Genomic DNA, 13825 nt, shown 5'->3' with positions numbered 1-13825 from the left:
CCCTACATCAGTAGGTACTATAGACATTCAGTGGGGATCTCGAATTGAGGGGTCATGATATAGACTTGGGCATGCTGGCCATGATGGGTCAGGTGCAAAAGGAAGAGGCAAAGTACAAACAAGACACTCGATGGCCCCTGAGAACAGAAGTCAGCCTTGTTCCTTTCTCTCCAATTTCTAGCTCAATCCCCAAGAGGCCAGCTCTTCTGCTTCTGTCTTAGATGGCCATGAGAGTATATTTCTAAATAAATGATTTTACTTCAGCTATTCAGAGTGGGATTCTGTACCTTGAAACTGAAGGAAACTTGTCTAGAATGTCAGGTCCTAAGCTCTTGTTTGTCCTGGTTTGTCAAACTAATCTCTCAATTTTGACTCAGGCTCCCAGATTCATGGCCCATGAGGAGGCCTGGGATAAGGGCTCTCTGGATGGATGGATAGATGCCCACAGGTGGTCACTGTCCCTCCCCGACCTGGTTCTCAGCCCCCACTGTGCCTCCAAGTGGACTCCCAGCCCAGTTTCTCCACATTCTGACCAATGTAGTCACAATAAAAATCAACCAAAAGGTGAATTTTCTTTTCCCAGCACTTCAAGTTCACAATGAACTCTGGCTTCCATCCAAGGTATAAGTCAGCCTCTGAATGAGGCCCCAGGGAATGAGATGATAGAATCCTTATGTTGCATTCTTTTTTCCTTCCCAAAGAACAGATGTGCACTTTATCAGATGCCTCTTTATCATCTCAAATCATCTTACTAAATTGAAAACTTTATGGGCGGAATGACTGCCAGGCCCTTCCCACTCGTCTCCCAGCTGCCAACTGCTGCTGTGGGCTCACCGGCCCTGTGCTCAGTTGGGGGAGTTGAAAAAGTTTGGGATCAACACTTGAGGGTTTCAGCAGCATATCTTTGGGCCTGATTTTGATCTGTGGTGTTCTGCTCAATTTCTGATGCTTATCCCTATCTTATTCTCTCAGGCCAAGCTTCTGGCATGTTATTCTCCCTCATACCCTCTTCCCAGAAGAACCAGGGGTCCGTACCTCGGCACAGAACTGGAATTTTCTGTGAGTTCTAGGCAAAGCCTCTCTGATGCTATTTGTCAGGGTCTCTGAGCTCACATGAACATTGCTGCCTCCCCATGGCCCTGCTCTGCTTTCTATCAGGCCCTATGCCCTAGGCTGGCCCTCAACCCCAACCCTGCCTGCATGGCAGCTGTCACTTGTGGACTTCTCTCCAGGGGTGAGTTCTGCCCATTGACCACACCTCCTCTGAGAGGGGGCATTTGATCCCAGGTCCCACCCCTCCAGCCTGCCCCATTCCTCCGGTACTCTCAAAGCCTGACCACTATCAATCCCATCATTAAAACTCCATCACCTCAATGGCAGAAGAAAAATAGACACTGCTGTATCCTTGGTGCTGAGCACAGAAGTCCCCAGTTAGCATCTGTTACTTGAAGGAAGGAAAGAGGGAAGGAAAGTGACTCCAGTCATGAAGTTGGTGTCAGAAGGCCACAGAGCTGTGGACAGGACACAAAGGAAGAGCGTAGGGCAGTGCACAGTAGGAGTTCAGCATAAGATCAAGTTCTAGCCCTGGTGAGGTTGAAATGGCCCCGGTGAGGTCGGGACAGCCCGGTGAGGTTGAAACGGCCCCGGTGAGGTAGGGACAGCCCCGGTGAGGTTGAAATAGCCCCGGTGAGGCCAAGATGGCCCCGGTGAGGTTGGGACTACTCAGTGAGGTTGGGACAGATAATGGGGACCAGTATAGACTGATGAACCGGGGTAGATGCAGAGGCAGAGCAACATTGAACAGACTGTCAAACTACAGTGGGAAGCCTGGGGAGGGTTTGGGGGGGGATTAAGAGATCAACCTAAGGACTTATATGCATGCATATAAGAATAACCAATGGACACAAGACAATGGGGGGTAGGGGCCGGGGGAATGTCAAGGGGGGGGGGGGGGAAGGAGACATATGTAATACTCTTTGTAATACTTCAAGAAATAAAAATTATTTAAAAAAAGAAACAATAACAACAATAATAAGACAAATAATATAAATAAATATAATCATTAAATAAAATAATAATACAAGAATAAACTCTGTTTCGTGTACTCACAACTATAAACCTACTTTTGCTGACCCCTGTATTGAGCATGTAGGAGTGAAATGACATGAAGTCTGTGATTTGCCTTCCAACATCTCAGCAACAAAAAAAAAAAAAAAAAAAGAGGGAGGACAGATGAAAAAAGACTGTCAATATCTTGAAAGCCATTGAATCTGGGATGATTATGTGGGTGTCCATACTACTTTTGTTTATGTCTGAAAATTTTTATAATAAAAATTGACAATTAAAAGATTAAAAAAAAAAAAAAAAAGATCAAGTTCTAAACTGTGGGAGCCAAAGCAACATGGTTGGGGCAGGGGTGAAACAAAGTCATCAGCTGAGGGCCCCTCCAAGGGTCTTTGAAGGGAAGGGCAGAAACGAGCCCTGGAGGGGCGAACAGGAACGCTGGCACTCCCTCTCCGGCTTGGAAATGGGGGAAACCTAAGGACCACAGTTCCATCTGGGGATCTGTACAAAGGGCCCGGAAATGCCCTTTCCAGACACTCCCTACAAATCTGGGCTTGCCCAGCCCAAGGGCTGTCCCGACACTCCTGTGTTGAGTGTCTACCCCCTCGTGGTCAGTGCGCATCATAGCGACCGGTCAACTGGTCATTCGGTGAACCGGTCATAACAGTCGCTTAGGCTTTTATATATAGATGTCACCCCAATGAATTTAATTTTAAAACAATGTGTCGAGAGCAGAGACATGTTGGTTCTTTTTTAGGCCCTCAAATCTTGAAAGGCAGAGCCCAGGACCTGTGTGGGACATGTGGGTATCTCATGGGTATGCATTAGCCTTTTGTGGTTTCATGCAGCCCTCTATTCAGATGGGAACACTGAGACCACGTGCTGGTAGCCTGTGCCACTCCAAGTCATAACTAGACTAGGAAGAGGAACTCTAGGAGCAGAAAGGGTCTGCCAGAAGGAAGGGGCCTCGTCACTCAGAGACGAGGCCCAGAGAGGGGAAGGAAGTTATCCAAACTTATATCCATGACTCTCTCCTGCTAATGTGTCATTTTGAATTTGGATGCCCACACAGTTGGCCTTATGCAGACGCCCGAAACTGATGGCAAGAGTTTAGGAAATGAGGATTTAGAGCAAGGTTGGTTTCTTAAATAGAGATGGACATGGCCCAGTGGCTCAGAATAGACAAGGCGGGAAACATCAGCTTCCATCAGAGCCAATAAGTAATTAAAACCATTTCCCCTTCCAGAGTCCTCATTACAAAGGTCAAGAAATCAGATCCATTATCCGGATGGCGTAACTGCGGGATGAAATTTCCTCCCCAGGTTTCCAGACATTTGCAAAGATGGGAGTGTTCAACATGGTCTTCTGGACTCTTCAGGGAAGAGACAAACATGCACAAAGTCCCAAACATCAACCAGGCCTTTCCTCCACATCTGTGTGGCTAGAGGAGAAGGTGTCAGAGCTCAGCAGTGGGGCTGTCAGGATCTGCACCATCACTTCGAAGAGGACTCGGCGTGGGGGGGGGGGGGGGGGGGTGCTTGCGTGTGTATCTGTGTGTGTGTCCCGCTAAGTACTTCCTTCACTACACAGCTAATCCGATTAGCAGCTTTAGGAAACTCTGCAATGTTAATTCAAGGGCCCCATTCATAGAACAGCCTGGCCAATGCCTGCCCAGAACGCTTATTCTTCTCACTGCAAGTAAAATGCACACAGAAGGACTTTCTCTCCCCCAAGAATGCACTCTTGCCTCCTTGCCCTCGTACATCCAAAATGCTGCTGCCTCTTTTTCTGGCAGCTCCCATGCAGGGGAACTGGCTTGTTCGAAAATTGGGGGAAATTCCAAGCACAAAATGAGGCTGATTTTAACAGCAGTGTCAATCCAGGCCGCCTCAAAGCCAGCAGCTGTGCTGAATAAAGAGGTGTCTTGAAAACAGCAGTTGTAGGGCCCTGAGTGGGTCACTGGCTTTCTCTGGGCCTTCATTTCTTTTTCTGTAGAATGGGGACTTGGAGCAGAGGGCAAAGCTGGAACAGAAGCTGGAAGGGAGGGCGCTCAGGGCTTATACAAAGTGTCACTGTGTTTGCTGGAGGATGAGGAGAGGGAAGGGAGCTGGATATACAGGCTATGGACAAAGCATGGAGAGCCTTGGGGGTCAGACTAAGGAATATTTCTGGTAAGTGATAGGGGGCCACTGAAGGTTTTTGAGGAGCATGCTTGTATTAGTTGCCTGGGCTGCCAACCTGGGTACAAGGTCTTTGCTCACCCCTTGGTCCAGGGCGAATCCAGCCTACTTTCCAGTGATGGCAAAGGAATGCCTACATGCACCTCTGTTGTTCTCCATTCTTTCTAACTGACAACATAGGGGAGGGTTGGTACAGGGGAGGACACAGCCTGGGAGGTGGGAAACCTGGGTTCTGCTACTGAGTTCTGGACATTGGGCTCTTCTAGGAAACGAGGCCAACTTGGTCACTTCTAACACAATGGCATTGTTTCATTCTGCAGCCAGGAGAGCAGCTCCAAGTTCACAAAATGAACCAGGAAAGGAGGCCTCTGGGGGCATACTGCATCTCATCCCCCTGCAGGATTCACCTCTGAGCCCCACCAAGACACACAAACAAATAAACAAGGGAACTTAGCAAAGCTTTGAAATGAGATAACCTATACCTAAGAATACATCCTTTCAAACGTCTGGAAGTACAAAGTAGGGGGGTAAAGGTGTGGTTCCTTTTTAATTTATTTATTTTAAATCAAAGCAAATGTTTAAAGATTTATGCACAATATTGTTCACAGTAGTAGTTTCTAATAGGAAGAAAACATTGCAGAAAAATAAAGGAAACGGCCTCCATGCCCATCTTCACGGGATCAGCTTGGTAAACTGTGGCTGAGTTGTGCATTAGACGCAATAGACCCCAATGTTCCTCCCAAGATGTCCATCAGGTGTGTTAAATGAAAGACACAGATTACACAAGAGGTGGTGAAAAAAAATCCCTTTTGTATTTTAAAAAGATCTCTATGCACATGGCCCGAATCTAGGGAGGGAAGGAGTCCAGCAAACAGAGAGTGATGGCGATCCCTGGGGCTAGGATAACAGGGGATTGGTACTTTCTACAATTTTGAACTGGGCTTTTTTTTTTTTTTTTTTTAAGCCCAACTGGCAGTATTAGTTTAATCAGCAAAAATAATAAAAATATTCCCATTCTGAAAATAACTATTCTAGATAGATGCAAAGTACTTTTGGCCCTCGGAGAAAAATAATCAGGATAAAAATTACCTTATCAGAAAAACACACTGGGGGAAAAAACTCTCCCTCTACCTCTCTCTCTCTCTCTCTCTCTCTCTTGTCTTGTCTCTATCTCTATCTCATCAGTATAGATATATAGATATATAGATATAGATATATAGATATATAGATATATAGATATATAGATATATAGATATATAGATATCAAGCTTAGGAAGGAAGAAACACCAGGTAGGTACATGTTTCAGAGGCTTCTGGCCCAAGCCCCCAATATTCCCATTCTCCACTTTAAACCTTCCCAGGTCAGTAGTCTTTCTGCAAATACAACAACTACGACGACGACGACGACGAAGTAGAAGGAGAAGGAGAAGGAGAAAGAGGAAGAGAAGGAGGAGGAGGAGGAAGAGGAAGAGGAGGAGAAGGGGAACTGATATTATTGAGCATTTATTAAGTGCCAGACACCATGCTAAGCATTTCACACATATTCTTTCCTTTTGTCCTCAGAACATAACCATTCTCATTTGACAAATGAAGAAACTAAGGTCCAGCTCAAGGATTCAAACCCAGGCAGTCTGACCCAATAGCCCATGACTGTGGCCAGTGCTTTAACCACCCTTCTGGAAGCAAAGCCCTGCTGAAGCTCTTCACCTCTTAGGCCCCTGGGAGATGGTTCTGTCTACCTGCTCCTTCTCCCTCCTCAGCCAATATTGGCCAGTACCTTCTAGGTGCAGGGAGCTTTGGGGATCCAAAGCTTAATAAGACATAGACTCTGCCCTCTCTCAGCTCATGGGGGAGAAGAAAAGAGAAGACAGGCTCTCAAGTTCTTAGACCACAAGGTTGATCATGTTGGCATTGGGCTAGTGCAGCGATTTTCAATCAGTGTGCTGCAAGAATTTTAAAACTTGCAATGCCTGACTACTTAGTCAGGGGCACTGCCCTCTTTTCCTTCAGATTGTCAAATAAAAAAAAATGACAACAGCCATCCAGTGTAAAAGAATGAAAATTATACCAATCTTTTTGTTGGATCAACACAAAATATAATAAAACTTTTGGTGTGTCGCAGACTTTGAGTGATTAGTTTATGTGTGCCATGAGATGAAAAAAGGTGAAAACCACTAGGGCATTGCCATGAAGGAGATGAAGGCAGGGTTGCTAGGCTTCCCTTTACGGCAGCATCCCCAGGCAACCTTCAGGACAGCTGGGAATGCAGCTGGCATGGGGGCTAGCCACTCCAGGCCCCTCTCTGAGGTATCTCACATTGGCCAAGCCTGGCCCCTATGCTGTCCCGTGGCAGGTTCCCCAGGAACAGCATAAGGGTAATAGGGGCAACCCTGAGCATTCCATGAGGGTAAGGTTGATAGGGGCAACCCTGAGCATTCCAGGATGGTGATGGATGTCAACTGACTGCTGTGCTAGCCCTGGGAGTGAGGCAGGTCCCCAAGCCAGAAAGACCAAGACTCAAGAGGCCTCATTGGATCCTACATGGTCACCCCTCCTGCTTTCCAAATCAATATGTACCCATGCAGAGTGTAAACTGGTACAACCACTTTGGAAATCTATTGGACAGTAGCTACCCAAGCTTAACGTATGCAGCATCTTTGACCCAGCAATTCTGCTCCTGGTTCTATGCCCAATAAAAGTGAGGGCTTGTGTCCACCAAAAGACACATACAGAAATGCCAGCAGCAGCTTTATTTATCATAGCCGAAAACTGAACTGTCCAAATGTCTGTGAACAGAAGAACAAATACACTAGGGTACTTTCATACAACAGACTACCGCACGACAATGAAAGAGAACCAACTACTGCTTTACTCAACCATGTGGGGGAATGTCGCAGCATAAAGCTGAGTGAAAAAGAAACACAAAACTACACATACCACATGATTCCTTTATGCAGGTAAAAGGAATCTGCAGTTCAGAGGTCAGACTAGTGGCTGCTGTGGGAAGGGCAGCAATGGAAGGGGTCATAAGGAGTTCAGGAAATGTTCCATACCTTGGTCTGGGTGGTGGTTACATGGACGTATGTAAAAGCTCATTACATTGTACTAGAGGCCCGATGCACGAAAATTCGTGCAAGAGTAGGCCTTCCTTCCCCTGGCTGCCAGCACCGGCTTCCCTCCAGCACGTGGGACCCAGGCTTCCTCCTCCGGCCGCCCGCAGGCACCCAGGACCCAGGCTGGCTTCCCTCCGGCCCGGCTTCATCAGGAAGGACATTTGGAATGACATCCGGAAGACGTCTGGTCTAAATAGCATATTACCCTTTTATTATTCTAGATGTTTGGGATATATGAATTTCACTATTTTTAAGAAATGGAAAAAGGTTAAAAATAATTTAAACCACACAAAGATTGCAATCGTGTCAACCTCACTAGGCCTCCAGGTAAGAAGCTGGGTAAGACTATGCTAGTGGGAGTGGTAGAATTATGAAAAGATGCTTCCTTCCATTAGAGCTCAATTAAGGTTGTGTATGTTGCTGAAAAAAATAAAGTTTCTAATACTGTTTGTACACTTAAGATTTGTTAAGAAAGCAAATCTCATGTTGTGTTCTTACTACAATAATTTCTAAAAGCCTTGAGCAAAAAGGAAAAGAGGGTGGCAGGAAAGGGTCTCAGGGGGTCTTGGGTAGCAGAGACAGTGTAGCATCAGGTACGCGTGAGTTTTTGTCACCAAATAAGCCATCGTCAGCCACACCAGCCCATCAGCCCCACAGTTCAGCCCCCCAGACTGCTTCTGGGAAGGTGATTCCACAGAGCTGGGGTATCTGAGCAAAATGGGCTGGAAGGTGGGGAGCACTCAAAAGATCAGTCCCATTCCTATTCACCCTGAGATGGAGGTAAGGAGGGAGAGTGGAAGACAGAAATCCAAGTCCGAAGCCCACCCATGTTTCCTGGCCCCAGGGAACTTCCGCCTGGGTTGTCAGCCAAGTGTCAGCCATGGGCAAACATTGCCAGTGCTAATCATGAGCATCACACATGCCTTAAATGCATCCCGTCCAGAATCCTCTCCAGTTGGGAGTGACGGACCCCAAGGCCCGAGTCCTGAGAACCTACACTGAGCTCAAGTCTGAACCCACTAAGTCAAGTCTGAACAGGCAGGTGAGATTTTCTTAACAGGATCAGCACACTTGGTGGCTCCAGCTCCACAGCCTTGGTTCTCCACAGACAAGTGGGCACTGGCCTGACAGGTCAAACACTGATGACGTGTGACCCACATCTACTCCTGGTGAGTCCCTGACCCCTCCTTCTGGGGCAGGGCAAGTCAGGGCAGGGCGACAATACAGGACTTACCTGTTCGATGTCCCGTTTTCTCCACTGACTGTTTGATCCAGTCTTGGGTCTTGTCGATCTGAAATAACTTCAGGTCTTCTTCATCTAGGGCGATGTCTCCCCAAAAGACAGCTGAGAGAAAAAAACATAAGTGGGTCAATTTAACCTGGAGGTCAAGAAATGGATTTACTAATGTCCCAGAAGGCATTGGGTGTTGGATAGCAAACCCTAGAAAAGACAGTCCAGCCAATCCAATTTTATCCTGACACAGGGCTGGTAGAGAAGAAGAAAAGACAAATAATAATTCTGTGCATTAAAGCCACAGGGCTGGGGCCAACTGTCATAAAGATCAAAGGCCTAGGTCTGTAAGGTAATTTGGAAGGTCACCTGTCTTTCTCTAGCTGTAGGCTACTCTGGGAAAAACCACCATAGTAAGGACAGCTGTTTCTCTCTTCTTCAGAGTCCCCAGGATACACATGACAAATCATAATGCGATAAATAACACTATTGTTCACAATATTTGCTGTCCTTCCCTGGGGGAAGGTTATACTTCCCTGCCGCACTGATGTCAGGATGAGTCACTTTACCTGCTGACTAATTAAGCACGGGAGGAAGATTAGAGAGCTAGTACCTGATTCTCCGTGTCCTCTTTTCCCTTTTCTAGAAGACAAGCCATGTTCCAGATGGGGGTGACTCTATCATTCTGGGTTCTGGAGTAAAGATCATGTGGAGCAGTGGGATGGCTAATATGTAGCATGAATGAGAAATATAAAAACTCTAAAAAAAATCTTTATTGTTGAAAGTATTATATACACTGAGAGGCCAGATTATTATGACCACCCCATCAGTACAATGAAGTGAATTAGTTATGCAAATAATAATAATAATAAAACCTTGAGAGTATTTGCTTAGGAAGTTTTCAATATTCAGTATTTTTGGAAGTGTCAGTGAAGTACTGATGGGGTGGTCATAATAATCTGGCCGGTCATAATAATCTGGCCACTCAGTGTACGTCCCCCTTTTCCTGATAAAAACCTTTATCTTTATATACAAAAGCCTAAGCAACCAGAACGCCGGAATGACCAGTCGCTATGATGAGCACTGACCACCAGGGGGAAGACCCTCAATGCAGGAGCTGCCCCCTGGTGGTCAGTGCGCTCCCACAGCCAACCTCCCGTGACTGACCAACCTCCCGTGGTCCCTACCCTTGTCCAGCAGGCCCCGACCGGCAGCTGGCGGCCAGTAGGAAGGCCCCAGCTGGAAGCCAGAAGGCCCTTAGGGACCCCACCTGTGCACCGGGCCTCTAGTCCGATTTAATAAAAGAGAAACATGGTAATTAGCCGTACCTCTGCTACCCTGCCCATTGGCTAATCAGGGCGATATGCAAATTAACTGCCAGCCAAGATGACGGCCGGCAGCCAGGCAGCTGGAAGCGAACATGAGGCTTGCTTGCTTCATGACGGAGGACTCCAACGTTCCCCGCCTGCCACTGCCGGCCTCTGAGCTTGCAGTTTGAAACATTGTTACAAATATAGAAGCTAAACAAAACCCCAGAAACCTGCTTTGAGCTAGCCAGGCTTCAGCAACCTCCTGATCCGCCCTGCTCTGTGCATGACAGAGGACGGCGCCCCAACTCCCCAATCGGCCCTGCTCTGAGCCCGACCAGGGGCTGCACCTAGGGATTGGGCGTGCTCTCTGCCACCCGGGAGCAGGCCTAAGCCAGCAGGTCGTTATCTCCCGAGGGGTCCCAGACTGCGAGAGGGCACAGGCTGGGCTGAGGGCCCCCCCTCCCCCCCAAGTGCACAAATTTTTGTGCACCGGGCCTCTAGTTTATTATAAGCATCTGAGAATTGAGGCTATTTGTTATTGGAGCATAACCTCTTCATCCTGACTAATATAGAAATTGCTATCAAAAGTGGCATACCACCGTAGCAAAAATGCATCATCTTTGGGCAATCCAGGGGGTGTCAAGGAAACTGTTACTACAGGCTGAAAAGAAGTGACCTATATTATGCAGTGATGAAGTAGTTGGCAATACTATTGCCTGCATTAGCTTGGAAGGCAGATGGTGAGCTAAATGAGCCTATGGCTTTAAGTGAAGACACTGGAAGTCAGAATGTTAATTTCATGCTTTGGTTGCCATTAGCTGTGTTTGACATGATACTACAAGAAAGATATGGGATTTTTGTTTGTGGGGGGTTGTTTTATTTTGCATTATATCTCTCAAAAATATATTTTTTAAAACATTTAAATTTTTATTAATTTCAGAGAGGAAAGGAGAGGGAGAGAGAGAGAAAAACATCAATGATGAGAGAATCATTGATCGGCTGCCTCCTGCACGCCCCCTACTGGGGATCGAGCCTGCAACCCAGGCATGTGCCCTGACTGGAATCGAACCGTGACCTCCTGGTTCATAGATTGATGCTCACCCACTGAGCCACGCAGCTGGGCTAAAAATATTTTTTATTGATTTTTTTTTTTATAAAGAGGAAGGGAGAGGGCTCACTCCAAAACCAACAGAGACCTGGATTTATCCCATGGGAGTGACCTCCAGCAGGTATTCATCTCACCTCATCCCACCTCCACCATTTGGGCCATTTCCTGATTTTCACTTCGACACTTACAACTTGGGCTTGCGGGTGCTTTATTTTTCAATCAGCTTTGCGCTTATGGGTCTGATCACAAATGTTGCATGGAAGAGCTGCTTCCGGAACACAAACAGCCCAATTAAAGCAATATGGAACCACAGGCATCGCCTGTCCTGGGGGAAAGGGAGCTTGAATGGCGTGTGTGACACTGGGTCTGTGACTTTTCCCTTTGGTGGCCCTTTCTTCATGCGTTCAATGAGACAGCTGCAGTGTTTTTCAAGCATGGTCCACAAACCACTGAATTAGAGTGTCTAAGGAGGCTGCTGATATGAAGATCCCCAGGCCTCAACTCAGATTTATGAAATCAGAATCTCTGGGGACAGGGCCCAGAAATAGGCATGTTCAATTCATGCCCCGCCCCCTGGCCAGGCAACTCATCCACACTGCAGTTTGGAGATCAGTGGAGCCCATGGCCTCTGAGGTCTCTGCAGCTCTAACGTTTGATTTCCCCACAATTTCCATGAGTGACGTGCAGAGTACCCACCCAGGGCCTGCTGCTTGTCCACCCCAATAACAAGCCACTCAGGAAGGACCTCGCTAATGTTCCAGGAGATAGTCACCTAGAGATAAGCCGAGATTATTGGAGGAACTAAATATGGAATATTTGAACCACTGGAATTCCTCTCAGGAAACAGGCTGAGGTAGGGTGGAGGGGCCAGAGGCCGGGCGAGTTACAGGGAAATCCTACCCAGAGACACATTTAGTTCACTTCAAGTTTCCAGCAGAGGGATTTAACAGGTTTAAATCAGTTTTCTGTGAATCTTTGTCAAGGGAGTGTATGTACAAACAAACAGGGAGGGTTTTTGTTATTGTTTTTTTTTTAGTAAAAAGTTAATCGGCTTAAAGTGTGCAACTAAATCAGCAAAGCTTACATTAAAGTGACCCGCAGAGAAAGGACCCCATGGAAAGAAAGTTCTAGGAAATACAATATGGCCTCTATGTTCTTTTGTAGTTTCACGCCATAAATATTCATGGGCTGGTGTTAATGGGGTCCAAGCTCCATGCAACCACAATAGTTTTTTTGTTTATTCTCAGGACCATGAACTTTGAAACCATGAACCTAAATTTTCAGAACTCTGCATTCAGGCGCATTTGCTGAGCAGGAGGGGAGAGGTTCAGGCTGGCGGAGGACAGAGGAGAGGAAATGGGTGAGATGTGAATCATGCCTCCTGGATCTTTCAGTTGAGATTAAAGAGTAGAATCTGTTTAGTATGGGAGGCCTTCTGTCTCCAAGGTCTCCAGCTGCTCCAGCGGGGAAATGGCCTTCAGGGGATAGATAGCGTGGTTACTCAAGCATAGGGCAGATTGGAGTGGGGAGCTGGAAATATTTTAATTGGATCAAACAGATTTGTTGCGTGTTTTACCTTGAAGACTTAAAAAAAAAACCACTAATTTGAATCATGAGATTTCTAAGATGGATAGAATTTAAAAGTCATCTAAGCAATGTTCTTATTTTTCATATGAGGAAATTCAGGTCCAAGAAAGCTAAGAGACTTGTTCAAAATAATACACCAAGAAGCCCATGTCTGCTTACTCTAAACATGTGTTCTTCCCGTACAGCAGGGATGGTAATTATGAACAACCATGTGCCCCCCTTACCCCCATCCCCCAGGGCAGATATCTCTAATGGATCATGGCCCTTCTCTCCACTGAACCTGGACACAACCTTCAAATCCATCTCAACACAGTGCTACTGAGCACCAGCACAAATTGATATGAATGGCAAATGTGTTGGGAACTATCTGCCATCTATGCCCTACACCATGCTGGCAACACCCATAACACATTGCCCATTTGTTCCAGCTAAGGATTTTGTACTCAAAACCACCTACCGTCTGAACTTGGGTCCAAGAGTCCACACTAGCAACATAGAGGACCTGAAAAACTATAGCTCAATCAGGACCTAGGAGAGCGCCACACACAGATGGGTATGACATTGCAACTCAGCTCTGAAAACCGATTCCACCTCAAGAGAACCCCCAGCCCTGACTTCCACCTTGGCTGCCATCATTCTATTTTACAGGTGACCCAAGAAGGTCTGTCTGGTGGCCACCTTGCTCAAGGCAGATATGGCCTCCCGACTTGACTCTTCATCTGTATCACAATGTTGTTGCATCAAAACATTTCAGAGCATGTCACAGCTTGGCTTCCAAACAGGATTTCCTTGGCTTAAGAAACACCTACTCAGCTAATTTCACAGAAAAAAAAAAAAAAGGTTACCCACCAGATTGGCATGAGCAATAGGCCATACTTGCAAGGATATTTAAGTTTTATAGCTCCAAATAGGTTTCATCTCATGTGCCAACCCCACTCACGTGGTGATGTTTCTGTGAGCACTTCTTGGACCCATAAGAAAGAAAGCCATGATCAATAGCCATGTCTGCTACTGGCACAGAGGAGTGACATCACAGGTCCCACAGATTGGCCATTTACTAATGTATGTTGTAAAGATACTAAAAATTTTTCATCCATGTAAATGAATATGTGTGGCAAGGTCTATGCTATGATTAAAGTTATTCTTTTTATACTTACTCTCCACCCTCTCTGTTCCACTCTGCCCAGGAAGGCTGAGCCTGCGACTGCATCCTCTACTTCCCTCTGGCTTCT

General features: G+C 46.5%; 1 protein-coding gene across 1 annotated transcript in view; it reads right to left on the bottom strand.

The window, feature by feature from the left end:
• TLL2 (tolloid like 2) overlaps nucleotides 1-13825 on the bottom strand; it is a 96353-nt gene that overhangs the window by 70634 nt on the left and 11894 nt on the right. The window contains exon 2 of the mRNA XM_070431862.1: nucleotides 8592-8702. Coding sequence (XP_070287963.1) covers nucleotides 8592-8702 — 111 coding nt within the window. The remainder of the gene's footprint in view (nucleotides 1-8591; nucleotides 8703-13825) is intronic.

The sequence above is a fragment of the Myotis yumanensis genome, unplaced genomic scaffold (genome assembly GCF_028538775.1).
Source record: "Myotis yumanensis isolate MYYU_CA2020_CCGP unplaced genomic scaffold, mMyoYum1.0.hap1 SCAF_13, whole genome shotgun sequence".
NCBI classification, from domain to species: Eukaryota; Metazoa; Chordata; class Mammalia; order Chiroptera; family Vespertilionidae; genus Myotis; species Myotis yumanensis.
This window is presented reverse-complemented; position numbering and strand designations above follow the sequence as displayed.